This window comes from Mauremys mutica, chromosome 6 (assembly GCF_020497125.1).
Source record: "Mauremys mutica isolate MM-2020 ecotype Southern chromosome 6, ASM2049712v1, whole genome shotgun sequence".
NCBI classification, from domain to species: domain Eukaryota; kingdom Metazoa; phylum Chordata; order Testudines; family Geoemydidae; genus Mauremys; species Mauremys mutica.
In genome coordinates this window covers 33312674-33327484 of record NC_059077.1, presented here as the reverse complement: position 1 = coordinate 33327484, position 14811 = coordinate 33312674, and the positions used below count along the sequence as shown (strand labels likewise).

The 14811-nt window shown below is 45.8% G+C and overlaps 1 protein-coding gene across 1 annotated transcript in view; it reads right to left on the bottom strand.

The window, feature by feature from the left end:
• Positions 1–9315, bottom strand: part of IL31RA (interleukin 31 receptor A) — a 101010-nt gene extending 91695 nt beyond the window's left edge. Inside the window, 1 exon segment of the mRNA XM_045022081.1 lies at positions 9227–9315. Coding sequence (XP_044878016.1) covers positions 9227–9244 — 18 coding nt within the window. The 5' untranslated portion in view covers positions 9245–9315.
• Positions 9316–14811: the final 5496 nt, after the last annotated feature.

Here is a 14811-nt window from a genome sequence, read left to right as displayed (position 1 = left end):
CTCAAACTAATATTTGATACCATTGTGCTAAACATTTAGTTTCAATTAAGCTCCAAACACTTGTCACCTGATTATCTTTTTACACGCAATGCTATATTACAATCTTTCAATGAATAAAGATATGACCTGAATCCTGAATAGTTAATGTATTTTTCAGTTCATATAAAATATCTTCTTTAAACAGAGCAAATCATTTCAATGTACATAACTAAACAAACACTCTGTACAATATCTTCCTAGGTACTGCAAACAGACAAAAATAAGTCAATTTCTTCTGATTCAGCATATTTCAGAAAAAAAATTACATGAATAAACAATCACCCCATTTCTTAGAATAATGTGTGCATCCTCCATTTTGCTGATGGTAGAAAAAGCAAGATAAACAACATCACTTAAAGTTCACAGCTATTAATAGGGATTAGATTAGACATTGTATTTAAATCAGTTTTAGCTTACTTAGTTAAAAGGAAGGAAACAGAAAAACTGTAGTGCAAGAAAATTCCAAATTTATAGTGTTAGGGTGTTATAGTGTTAAGGTGTAAATCAATCACCAAGTAGTGCTGACAATTTAATGCTCAAATTGCTTAATCACAGTCACGTATTGCAGTTTTCTCAGCTAGTACTATCTCTAGCAAGTCAGAGGTAGATTTGGGGCATTCCACATATAGCATATTTGATACAGGAAGGAGAGATCACTTATCTGTACAGTAATTTGAGTTTGAGATGTTTTGTCCCTATGGGTGCGCCAACATATGATGTGCACATGACCATGCACTTTTGATTGCAAACTTTAGTGTCCTTAGATCAACAACAGCACAACAGAATCTGGCTGCCTGTTTCACTTCAATGTTTTTCCCCATTCATTTAACTTAGCTTTTGAGATTACACAGAGCTCTTCCTTCAGGTCATTTCTTAATACCTGAAGAAGAGCTCTGTGTAGCTCAAAAGATTGTCTCTCTCACCAACAGACATTGGTCCAATAAAAAATATTACATCACCCAACTTGACTAATATCCTGGGACTGACATGGCTACAACTCAGTGTATTATCTTGAGTATTTCTATGCCCCCATTGCTGTTGAATCTGAGCACTTCATAATCTTTAGTGTACGTATGCTCACAACCCCATGTGAGGCAGGGAAGTACTATTATTTCTATTGGAGGGGCAGCGACACCAAGGGCCAGATCTTTAAAGATATTTAGGTGCCCAAAGATGAAGAATGGTGCTTCTGAAAATCCCTATTGGCATCGTTAGGTCTCTAAAAAACCTTTCAAATATGGCCCCAGGTAACTTGCATATGGGCAAACAATGTCTGTGGCAGAGCAGAGAACTTAATGTCAGTTACCCACAGGCCAGGCTAGTTCCTCCATCTTTTGCCCTCACTGTAACTTTTTTTACTTCTGTTCAATGAAAAGAACAAAAACATACCTATATTTAAGGGTACTACATAACATACTGTAGTTTTGAAGATTAATAATATGACCCATGAAACAATTTCAGTAACACCTGGCACCACCTCTTTGTATTCGTCTGTGCTTGGAAACAATCACACACACTTCATTTTAATATTTCCGTAAACTTAGAAGATAATTAGAAAGTTACAGGAAACAAAGCTGGGGCTCAGTTTTAGCAGAACGCCATTTGTATTCAGAGGACGATACATTCTTGGTAGTTCACAGAATGTGGGTGAATAGCTGGTTTGGTCTCTTATTGCTATTTAAATACCTACTGCAAGTTATAAGGTAGAATGCAACTCCATCTCATGCAGAAAATTCATTGCAAAAAATGAAAAATCAAGGCTAAACATAAGTAATATATTCTAGGGAAAGCCAAATCTACAGCAATAGAATAACTACTAGGTAAAAACACAGTCCACGTGGTAGAACTGGTAATATTCAATGATTTTTAGCACGTCTACGCTTCAAGATGGGGATGTAATTCCTAGCTCAAGAAGACATACCTGTGTTAGCATGCTAAAAATAGAGTGTAGGTGTCAGAGTCTACCCTCACTTGAAACTGGGCGGTTTCAAAGTGAGGACCCGCATGTCTTCCCCCACCCCAAAATCCTAGGGTAGGTCTCCCCTTCGGCTGCCACCACCCGGTCAATTCTGTGGGCCGGGACCCCTGTTTCCCCCTTGGGAACACAGATCAATTCACAGAGGAGGAACCTCCCCCCTCTTCCCTCTCTCCAGCCTGCTCTGGAGACAGAGGTGCCTGGATTCAAACGCCTTGAATCTCACACACACAGGGAAGCAGCCCACTTCCCCCTCCCCTTCCCCTGAATTTCCCCAAGGGAAGGAATTAACCAAGTCCAAAGAAAAGAAAAGAATTTATTAAGAGAACAAAAGAAAATACAGAATCTCTATGAATCCAAGCTGGGCACTCATAGGGTATAACCTTGCTAAGTTCTGGAGAGAATCCTCTCTCTTTCTCAGTACAACCAGTACAAGCAGAATTAAGAATAATCAATAACAAACACACAGAATTGCAAACATAGGATTATTAGATAAGGACACAAAGTATCTTTCTAATACTCACTATCTTGACTAGAAGAAATTAGTTCAGAAAGGTGGAACTTGTAGGGACTTGATTAACTAGTCTGGTCTCTTGAACTCCAAACGGCCAAAGACAAAGACCCCCCCAACCAGAGGGAAAAGTTCCCTCCTAGGAGTTTCAAATTCTCTTCCCTGATTGGTCCTCAGGTCAGATGCCCACCAGGTACTATGCTTTAACCCTTTACTAACTATTCATGACACGCCCCCCAAATCGTCACAGTGGGATCCACTGGCGGCGATTTCCTCCTAGAACTGTAAAACAACCAGAGTAATAAAACACATGCACTATTACATCGACTACTAAGCATGAAAACATATTAAGAACAGTGTTTAGCCACTTGATTCTGGGAAACTTTCACGAGAGAGTGCATCAGCAACTTTGTTGGAAGCTCCTGAAATGTGTTGAATGTCAAAGTCAAAGTCTTGGAGAGCTAAGCTCCAGCGGAGAAGTTTCTTGTTGTTTCCCTTGTTGGTGTGAAGCCACTTTAGCGCAGCATGGTCAGTTTGTAGCTGGAACTGCCGGCCCCAAACGTATGGGCGTAGCTTTTCCAAGGCATACACAATGGCGTAACATTCTTTTTCACTGATGGACCAGTGGCTTTCCCTCTCAGACAGTTTCTTGCTGAGAAACACGACAGGATGGAAGTTGTGATCCGGTCCTTCCTGCATTAGTACCGCTCCTACCCCACGTTCAGATGCATCGGTGGTAACTAGGAAGGGTTTGTCAAAGTCTGGGGCCCTTAATACAGGGTCCGACATGAGCATCGCCTTAAGCTGGGTAAAGGCTTTCTGACACTCATCAGTCCACTTAACTGCATTTGGCTGGGTTTTCCTGGTCAGATCAGTTAGTGGGGCAGCGATTTGGCTGTAGTGTGGTACAAATCGCCTGTAATATCCGGCCAAACCTAAGAAGGATTGGACCTGTTTCTTTGACCTTGGGACAGGCCACTGTTGGATAGCCTCCACCTTGGCCTGTAGGGGGTTGATGGTTCCTTGACCCACCTGGTGTCCTAGGTAAGTCACTCTGTTGTGGCCTATTTGACACTTTTTGGCCTTAACCGTTAGTCCTGCCTGCCTGATGCGCTCTAAAACCATTTTCAAATGTTCTAGGTGTTCGGGCCATGAATCAGAAAAAATGGCCACATCATCGAGGTATGCAACTGCACAGTCTTCCAATCCTGCTAGTAGACCATCCACCAGCCTTTGGAAGGTGGCAGGTGCATTCCGCAGTCCGAACGGAAGCACAGTAAACTCATACACCCCTGCATGGGTGATGAAGGCAGATTTTTCCCTGGCGGGTTCATCTAGTGGTACCTGCCAGTATCCTTTGGTTAAATCAATGGTAGAGATGAACTGGGCACGTCCCAACTTTTCCAATAGCTCATCAGTGCGTGGCATTGGATAGTTGTCTGGACGAGTTACAGCATTTAGCTTACGGTAGTCCACACAAAAGCGTATTTCCCCATCTGGTTTGGGAACCAGAACCACTGGAGATGCCCATGCACTGGTAGAAGGGCGGATGATACCCATCTCCAACATGTTGTCAATCTCCTGTTTAATAGCAACTTTGGCATGAGGTGACACCCGGTAGGGTGGTGTTCTAATCGGGTGAGCATTACCTGTGTCAATGGAGTGGTAGGTTTGCTCAGTCCGTCCTGGGATGGCTGAGAACAAGGGGTCGAAGTCAGTGCACAGTCCCTTGATCTGTTGCCGCTGTAGACGTTGTAGGGTTGTGGAGAGGGTCACCTCTTCCACACCACCATTTCTTTTACCTTCGTAGTAGACACCTTCAGGCCACTCGGTGTCATCTCCTTCCTGAACTGTAAAGTGACAGACCTGTAATTCTCTGGGATAAAAGGGCTTTAGAGAGTTAACATGAAACACTTTAGGCTTTAAAGAGGAATCAGGGAATGTTATGAGGTAGTTAACAGCTCCCAGGCGCTCCTGGACCATGTATGGTCCTTCCCAGGACGCCTCCATCTTATGGGCCTGTTGCGCCTTCAAGACCATGACCTGGTCTCCTACCTTGAAGGACCGCTCCTTGGCATGTCGATCATACCAGACCTTTTGCTCCGCTTGAGCATCTCTTAAGTTCTCTCGAGCAAGGGCCCAAGAGTCTCGGAGGGTGTTTTGAAGGTTGCTTACAAAGTCCAGAATGTTAGTCCCTGGAGGAGGTGTAAACCCCTCCCATTGCTGCTTTACCAGCTGTAATGGCCCCTTAACCTCATGGCCATACACCAGCTCGAATGGTGAGAATCCTAAACTCGGATGTGGAACAGCCCTGTAGGCAAACAGCAACTGTTGTAACACTAGATCCCAATTATTGGAGTGTTCATTGACGAATTTGCGGATCATGGCCCCCAAAGTTCCATTGAACCTTTCCACTAGGCCATTAGTTTGGTGATGGTACGGGGTGGCAACCAAGTGATGCACCCCATGAGTTTCCCACAGGTCTTTCATGGTCCCTGATAGGAAATTTGTTCCCGAATCTGTAAGAATTTCAGAGGGCCAACCCACCCTGGTAAAAATGTCAGTTAAGGCCTGGCACACAGTGTTAGCCCTGGTGTTGCCTAGAGCTACTGCTTCCGGCCATCTGGTAGCAAAGTCCACAAAAGTCAGTATGTACTGTTTTCCTCTGGGGGTCTTTTTTGGGAAAGGACCCATAATATCCACAGCTACTCGCTGAAATGGGACCTCCATTATGGGGAGTGGTTGGAGAGGGGCCTTGACCTGGTCTTGAGGTTTTCCTACCTTTTGGCATACCTCACAAGACCGGACATACTTGACAACGTCCTTGCCCATCCCCTCCCAGTCAAAGGACCTTCCCAACCTGTCTTTGCTTCGTTTCACCCCAGAATGGCCACTAGGGTGATCATGGGCTAAGCTTAAGAGCTTTTCCCGGTACTTGGTCGGAACGAGCAACCGTTTTTGAGGATGCCAGCCCTCCTGGTGTCCACCAGAAAGAAATTCCTTGTATAACAGTCCTTTCTCCACAACGAACCGGGATCGGGTAGTAGAGCTGAGAGGCGGTGGGTTGCTGCGTGCCGCCGCCCATGCTTTCTTGAGGCTGTCATCAGCTTCCTGCTCTCTCTGGAACTGTTCCCTTGAGGCGGGAGACACCAGTTCCTCTGGAAGCGATGTAGGTGATGAGGTTGTTTCCGTTGACTGTGGACCGCTCCCCGCTGGTGCACAAAGTGTCATTTCAGGCTCCGGCTGAGCCTCTTGGGTAGGGTTGTTTGCTGCTTCTGCCAGTTCAGGCCCGTTGGCGCCCTCTGGCGGTGGAGTTGCAAGCGCTGGCACCGGTGCTGGCGCTGGTTGCTCTTCCAGTTCCGGTTCTGGGACTGGATGTACTATGGCTGCTGTAGGTGTTGGCCTGGGATCCGGTTCCACCACCTCTGTCTGGGTCTCTGGTAACACAGACGGGGTCCCGGTGGATGGCTCAGGAACAGGGATGGGTCCGGCAGCTCGTCTGGCTTGGCTGCGTGTAACCACTCCCTCTGTTTTTTGCTGTTCAATGTGTCGTTCCCCAGTAGCATGGGAATCGGATGGTTGTCATAGACAGCAAAAGTCCACTTCCCTGACCAGCCCTTGTACTGGATAGGTAAACGCACTGTAGGTAATGTTACAGGTTTTGACATGAAGGGTCGAATTGTCACTTTGGTTTTCTGGTTGATGAATTTGGGGTCCACGAAGGTTCGGTGGATAGCTGACACATGTGCTGCAGTGTCTCTCCATGCGATGATCTCCTTTTCGTCCACTCTCAAAGTTTCCCTATGTTCTAAGGGTATTTGAGATACATCTCTGTCCGGCTTTCCTTGGTGTGAAGGTGCAAGGAGTTGCACTCGGTTTAGGTTCTTTGGGCATTTGGCTTTGATATGCCCCAATTCATTGCATTGAAAACATCGCCCAGTTGATGGGTCACCGGTTTGTGTTGGTCTACTGGAGACTGGTGAGGTAGAAGAAGAGGTAGAGTGTGACTGTCCGTGGGTTGTAGGTGTGGGTTTGATTGGTCCGCGACGGTAGGGTTTAGTGTCGGTGTGTACCCTGTTGGATTCGCTCCCCTTGGCAGTAGCTTTCGTGTTGTCTACCGATGCCATCCATCTGGCTCCAATCTCTCCTGCCTCAGTGAGAGTTTTTGGTTTACCATCTTGGATGTAGCGTCTAATGTTCTCAGGAACACCATCTAGGAACTGTTCCATCAATATCAGGAGGTGTAGGTCGTCTAGCTCCTTAACCTTGGATCCTGATATCCAGGAGAAATAGTGTTTTTCCAGGTAAGCAGCGTGCTCTGGAAATGACATCTCTGGTTTCCATTTCTGGGCTCTGAAACGCTGACGGGCGTGATCAGGGGTGATGCCCATTCTGAGTCTGGCCTTGGTTAGGAACAGTGGAAAGTCGTCCATCAGGTCTCTAGGCATTTCAGCTGCCACCAGGGATAATTGTCTGCTGAGCTGTGACCTCAGCTCCAGCATGTATTGATCTTTAGGAAGATGGTATCCAATACAGGCCCTCTCAAAGTTTTCTAAAAAGGCCTCAACATCATCCCCTGCCCTGTAGGCGGGAAATTTTCTCCGAGAAGGTTGATCAGTAGGTTGAAAAGGGGTTGGATTGGTTGGCTCCTGCTGCTTAGTCTTTGCTAATTCCAGAGCCTGCTAGTGGGTCTCCCTCAGGATTTCCATTTGTCTCTTGTGCTCAGCCTCTTGTTTCTCCAGCTCCCTCTTGTGGTTAGCTTCTTCCCTGGCTCTTTCTGCAATAATTAGTTCCATCTGTCTTTGATGTTCTTTTTGTTTTTCTTCAGCCTGCAGCCTGGCCAGGTCAAGTTTGCTAATTGTTTCACCAGTACTCATGGTTGTGTGCCTTCTGGTGCTGGCCACACCCCTATGCAGTCAGTGAACTGTCTGTGGTGTTTGACAGTCCCTAACCCTGGCTATGATAACTTGAGTAAAGAAAGAGAAATCAATCCTTTGTATAGCAAATTGTGGTTTGTGTAATGTTACTGGTTTGTACTGAGAAAGAGGGAAAGAGTAAAAAAAAAATTCCTCTGTCTCCCTCTGCTCTGAGTTGCTGTACCCAGCAGCCCAGCTGAAAGGCTGCTGCTAACAATACCCCTGAGAAAAATCTGGTCTATTCCTCAGGGATTTGTGTTCTCCTGTCTTCTGATCCTTTCAAAAGACACAGGGAGAAAAAAAAAAAACCTGGCTGGAGGGTTTGTCTCTTCCCCCCCCAAACCTGTTTTTCCTGTTGGATGGGAATGTACTTTGGCGAGCACTTCCCCCCACCTTAGGAATCCTGAGTGATACCTGATATCACAAAGGAAGGACACACCTCTAGGGAAGAGTTTTTCCTCAGCATAGCCAGCAGAGAAAAAAAACTCCTCCCAACCCTGAAAACTGCTTGAAACTTGCCTTTTCCTCAAGCTGCCTCAAGCAAACAGAAGAAAACTGCTTCCAACAAAGCCTGCTGGAACTTAATTCCCTCCAGCCAACCTGGCTGAAACTGTAAACTCCCTCTTCTGTCAGGTTGCTTTCCTGCTCTAGAAGAAGAGAATAGCTCCCTTCAGCGTAGCCCAGCTGAAAAAAACTGCTTGTAACAATGGGTTCGAAACTCCGCTGCCACCATGTCAGAGTCTACCCTCACTTGAAACTGGGCGGTTTCAAAGTGAGGACCCGCATGTCTTCCCCCACCCCAAAATCCTAGGGTAGGTCTCCCCTTCGGCTGCCACCACCCGGTCAATTCTGTGGGCCGGGACACCCCTGTTTCCCCCCTTGGGAACACAGATCAATTCACAGAGGAGGAACCTCCCCCCTCTTCCCTCTCTCCAGCCTGCTCTGGAGACAGAGGTGCCTGGATTCAAACGCCTTGAATCTCACACACACAGGGAAGCAGCCCACTTCCCCCTCCCCTTCCCCTGAATTTCCCCAAGGGAAGGAATTAATCAAGTCCAAAGAAAAGAAAAGAATTTATTAAGAGAACAAAAGAAAATACAGAATCTCTATGAATCCAAGCTGGGCACTCATAGGGTATAACCTTGCTAAGTTCTGGAGAGAATCCTCTCTCTTTCTCAGTACAACCAGTACAAGCAGAATTAAGAATAATCAATAACAAACACACAGAATTGCAAACATAGGATTATTAGATAAGGACACAAAGTATCTTTCTAATACTCACTATCTTGACTAGAAGAAATTAGTTCAGAAAGGTGGAACTTGTAGGGACTTGATTAACTAGTCTGGTCTCTTGAACTCCAAACGGCCAAAGACAAAGACCCCCCCAACCAGAGGGAAAAGTTCCCTCCTAGGAGTTTCAAATTCTCTTCCCTGATTGGTCCTCAGGTCAGATGCCCACCAGGTACTATGCTTTAACCCTTTACTAACTATTCATGACAGTAGGCATGGCATTTTAAGAAGCGGGAGGGGCTGACCAGCCTACCCATCTAGATACCCATCCTAGACACTAGTCATGTATACATATGGGGGTGAGGGATAGCCCCTCCCACTGATTGCAACACCCCAAAGTTATACTATTTTTAGCACGCTAGCACAAAGCTAGCACAGGTATGTCTCAAACTGGGTATTACAACCCCAGCTTGAAGTGCAAACATACCCTTAGTGGGCAAGATCTGAGCTAAAGAACATTCACACAGCTCAATGATCTTGCTGAGAACTACTTACTTGTGACAAAGGGATCATTTCATCAGCTCTATGCCACCAAGCGAATACACTTGTTCCAAAGGAACTGCCTGGTGGCCAATTCAGGCAAAGCTAGGGTAAAGAGTACACAGAACCTAGAATGAGAGCCCTGTATTGTTCTCTTGTGAGCCAGTATTTGCATGTTGACATGGGGAGGCGGGGGGGGGGGGGAGAAGCTGACTTAGCAGCATATTTTGGAGAAGGGAAAATATATAAATATAAATATATTTTTAATGCGTTTACAGAGAAAGACTATAAACATTCCCCGCTGAAGAGTGGTTTTTAAAAGAATTGTTTATTTTATTAGGGGTTGCTTTCCTGTGCTGCAAACAAATAATCATGAAATAGACAATCTTCAGTGAAATGAAATGTTGCCAGGCAAGACACTTTGAAATTAAGCAACTATTTTAAAATATTTATATTACTTTATTCCGTATGCTTTTAAATAAATCTTCAAGTCTGTTACCTCAGTAAACCAAATTTTACATCCAAACACCAGAATTATCCAAATGGTGCAATTGCAGATCTCACACTGGTTCAATCAGGCCTGGCATTTTCACTCAAGGCTGGCAAGAGGTTGCAGCATTGACTGTGCTGTTGCAGGAGATGCGGATGACAGCAGTTAGTAGTATTCCATGTGCTGCTGAAGCACAAGTAACATTTTGCAAGTGACACAGAACTCCCAACCCAACCTATGTGCTTCAGAATGCAGGCCTCTTTGCAAAAGCAGCAATTTTAGTGTAGCCAGAAGAGCTGGAGTTAGCAGCACTTACTGGTATTGTTTCAAAGAAAACTAGGAAAAGAGCATGCATCATTCAACATAGTACTGAAGCGGGACTGGTGGGACTGTACAGCAGCAGCCAGTCAGGTGCCTGCAATATATCACAGAACTACTTTGTCAATGAAAATGAGGAGGTAAGAATTAGCACAAGTCACTGGATAGAGCAGAGTCAACATAAGAGTAAACCAATTATTGTATTGTACATAAGTCTTCATTAAAGTTGGAAACTTGGTGGTTGAACTTAAAATTGGTCTAAACCAGGGGAAGGCAAACTATGGCCCACGGGCCACGTTCATCTCATTCAGACCTTTTAATCCAGCCCTCAAGCTCTTGCCAGGGAGCAGGGGCTTGTCCTGCTCCGGTGCTCCAGCCGGGGAGTGGGGTTGGGGGGCTTGCCCAGTTCCACCCGCCCGGCACCCCAACTCAAATTCCTTGATGGGCACCTATTTTCACACATGCAGAGCCACACTGCACGGGCGTGACCAGCACCGCTTACCCAGACTTCACCATGCTGTTTCTGGGATTGGAACCCCACCCCTACACGGCAGCATGCCCAATCCCTGAAGCACCATCCTCCTTGCACCAACCTCCACCTAAACTAGCCCATGATCAAGGCCAGCAGCATCGCAGGATACCACCCCTAATAGAGTCCAATTAGGAACCATGAGCTCCTTCATCTATCACTCCCTGAGGCACCACTCCTCCCAGGGACTCTCCTCATTTCTCATCAGCCAATCATCTAGGCCCAGACCCTTCCGGTCTCCTATGGCCCCACCCTCGAGACTCTCGAAACCGCCCAGGCACTGCACACATCCCAGCTAGGGTGCCTCCACCTGTGGTGGTGCCTTGGTGGGTCACTGCCGGCAGGGCCCCCTAGAGTCCCTTGTACTGCCCCTGTAGAGCACTCCCCCACCCCACAAGTCCCCTTTCCCCCACCTCTGTAATTTTGTGAGCTTTCATGGCCCGCCATACAATTTCCATACCCAGATGTGGCCCTCAGGCCAAAAAGTTTGCCCACCCTGATCTAAACCCTTTGAAAAAAATACCATCCTTACTCCCATATATGGGTCAAATGCTGCCTCCATTATACTCATGAATAATAGCCCTGTGAGCATATGACTCTAAAGGAAACGATATGTTTAATCCGACAAAAATTTGTGATAGCAAGACGATAAATCAGATTCATGCTCCAAGTAAAATATCTTCCTCTTAGCAGAACTCTTACCTCACTAAGATTCTGGGAAATTATTTTTACCAGATTGGACACAAAACTAACAGCAAGGAGGGATCCTTCAAAAACAAAACTCACATGCTGAAGATACTACTTATTAGACCAGAAACAGAGCTTTAGACATGTCAGTTTTTCCTTTTGTTCAAAACACCAATCCTCCTCCTCTCCCACTGGTTCCAAGAAAAAACCCAAACAGGCAAAAGTCAAATGTGTTGTCACCCAAATGTGTTCAGAAATAATCAGCAGCTACTAGTTTCTCCATAGATGAGAAACTAAGTAGTTCTATAAGGGGACAGAACCAAAAACAGTGCAAACTCTCTCGGTACAGAGGAAGGTACGGTCTATGTAAGGGAATACCAACTGTTAAAATTAATAAAAATTGTATTTCCTTTGCTAAAAGCAGGATAATCTTCAAATGCTTATGAACCCTGTTGCCTCTACAGTACTAGCCAGACAGATGCTCTACCCTACTCTGGGCTCTATAACGTCTCTCAATTTGTGTATTTTGTAGAAGGTTCCTGGCTCTGACCGAAAGGGAAGAGTACAAGACATCTCTAATGATCAATGTGGGACCAAGTATGCCTCCAGGTAAGTGGTATCTTCAGCTAGGTGCTATTTTTATATTTCTGAAAAGATCCCTGATGTCTGGTTAATGCCTCTGATTAAAGGAAATACCTAGTTTAAGGCATGTGCCTATTTAGGGAAGAGCAGTGAAAACTGAACGCAGTCCACAAAAGCTTGAAGATTATCTTGGTTTTAACAGAGGAGGCATGATTTATTAAAGCATCATGTGTGAACAATTCGCAGTTTCAAAACAGAATTGTGTGTCCTGATAAGACATATCAAGGAAGTTTCTGCAACACTGAAGCAATCCCGAAATAAACAGGACAAAAAAATTAGAATGCAAGTGTGCAAGAGAAAACCAAGTTACAGCTAGTGATTCGGAGCTGAGACACCAAAATTAAAGGTACAGGACAGACATTCCTTCTGTAATGACATAGGTGAATATACACATACAATCTCATGCCCCTTTACTTTTCAAATACCCGCCTCTTCTAAACTGGCAATAAAGAAACACACATTTGATTAGGATAAACAGAACAAGACAAAAGAAAAAGGTATAGTTATGGTGAATTGCCTTTTTCTGGCTGCCCATTTAGTCAGTTTTTTTAAATTCATACATGAAGTCAAAAGAGACAACAGTGACCATACTGCCTGATCTCCTGCATAACATAGGCCGCAAGCCTTCCCTGAAGTTATTCCTGTTTGAACTAGAGCAATTCTTTCAGAAAAAGATCATTAAAACAATCTTGTCTGGCAGTTAAAGCTCAGGTTCTTTTGTACTGCAAAGCAACTGGACAAAAGGAGGGTCAACACTAAGTCTCACCTTCCTAGGGTATGTGGTCTTGGTGTGAGCCTAAGGCCTGGTCTACACTAGGCGTTTAAATCGGTTTTACGCTCCTAAAACCGATTTAACGCCACAACCGTCCACACTAGGAGGCACCTTATATCGATTTTAATGGCTCTTTAAATCGGTTTCTGTACTCCTCCCCGACGAAACGAGTAGCGCTAATATCGGGATTAACATATCGGAATAGGGTTAGCGTGGCCGCAAATCGACGGTATTGGCCTCCGGGAGCTATCCCACAGTGCACCACTGACCGCTCTGGACAGCATTCTGAACTCGGATGCACTGGCCAGGTAGACAGGAAAAGCCCCGCGAACTTTTGAAATTCATTTCCTGCTTCCCCAGCGTGGAGAGCTCATCATCACAGGTGACCACGCACAGCTCATCAGCACAGTTAACAATGCAGTCTCCTGAGAATCGTAAAAGAGCCCCAGCATGGACTGCACGAGAGGTACTGGATCTGATCGCTATATGGGGAGAGGATTCAGTGCTAACAGAACTGCGTTCCAAAAGACGAAATGAAAAAGTATTTGAAAGAATTTCTAAGGCTATGACGGATAAAGGCCACAGCAGGGACTCAGTGCAGTGCAGAGTGAAAGTTAAGGAGCTCAGACAAGCCTACCAGAAAACCAAAGAAGCAAACGGAAGGTCCGGGGCAGGTCGAAAAACATGCCGCTTCTATGCTGAGCTGCATGCAATTTTAAGGGGCTGCGCCACAAGTACCCCACCCCTGACCGTGGATTCCGAGGTGGGGGTTGTATGAGGATTATGCAGACGGGGAAGATGAAGATGAAGAAGAGGAGGACGACCTAGCAGACAGCACACAGCACTCCGTGAGCCCCAACAGCCAGGAGCTTTTTATCACCCTGACGGAATCACCCTCCTCCCAGCCCTCACAAGCAACTATCCCAGACAATGACGCCATGGAAGGGAGCTCTGGTGAGTGTACCTTTGCAAATAGCAAACATTGGTTTTTAAGCAAGCGTTTTTTAATGATCGATTTGCCCTGAGGACTTGGGATGCATTCGCAGACAGTATAGTTACTTAGAAAAGTTTGTTAACATGTCCTGGGATTGAGAGGAAATCCTCCAGGGACATCTCGATGAAGCGCTCCTGTAGGTACTCCAGAAGCCTTTGCAGAAGGTTTCTGGGCAAGGCAGCCTTGTTCCGCCCACCATGGTAGGACACTTTACCACGCCATGCATGTAGCAAGTAATCAGGTATCATTGAGTGGCAAAGCATAGCAGCGTATGGTCCCGGTGACTGCTGGCATTCAAGAAGCATCTGTTCTTTATCTTGTTGTGTTATCCTCAGCAAAGTGATATCGTTCAGGATAACCTGGTTAAAAATCAGGAATTTAAGGGGGGTGGCCATTTTTCTAATGGGTTCGTGGACTGCAGCAGCTTAAAAAAAAACCTTTCCTGCACGTAGCGAAGCGGGGAGGAAAGAAATGCCGAGGATCTTTTTTGTGTTTGGTCACCAGCGATCTTCCCCAAGCTACCAGCCACGCAGTGGGTGGGGGGGTGGGAAGGTTGTTGATTAGCAGGGAGCTAGCGTGGTATTAGCCATGCGTTGGGGGGGAGGGGTAAATCACTACAGAAGCCGAAAGACAGTGGCTTACCATGGCCGCATGCAAGCTGAATTCTGATGCCTGGACCTGTGTCTGTGAGATCTGTAACTCCAGAGCTGCAAGCACTCACTATTAAGATGAAAAATGTGACCTTGTAGGGAAATCACATGTGCTAGGTGAATAGTGCTGTTCACTGTGAGAGAGTATAACCATTGTTCTGTAAAATGTATCTTTCTAAATATTTATCTTCCTCATGCAGCTGCAAATTTTTCAACCATCCCTCCTCCATCCCAAAGGCTAGCACAGATAAGGCGGAGGAAAAAGAAGATGCGAGATGAGATGTTCTCGGATATTATGGAAGTTACACGCAATGAAAGAGCTCATCTGAATGAGTGGAAGGACGTGGTATCAAATTACAGGAAAGAGGCCAGTGAACGTGAGGACAGGAGGGATGAACGTGAGGACAGGAGGGACAACCGAGATGAGAAGTGGTGGCAGGAAGATCAGCGGTGGCGGGATGCAACTCTGGTGCTGCTGTGTGATCAAACTGACGTGCTCCGGCGTCTGGTGGAGCTTC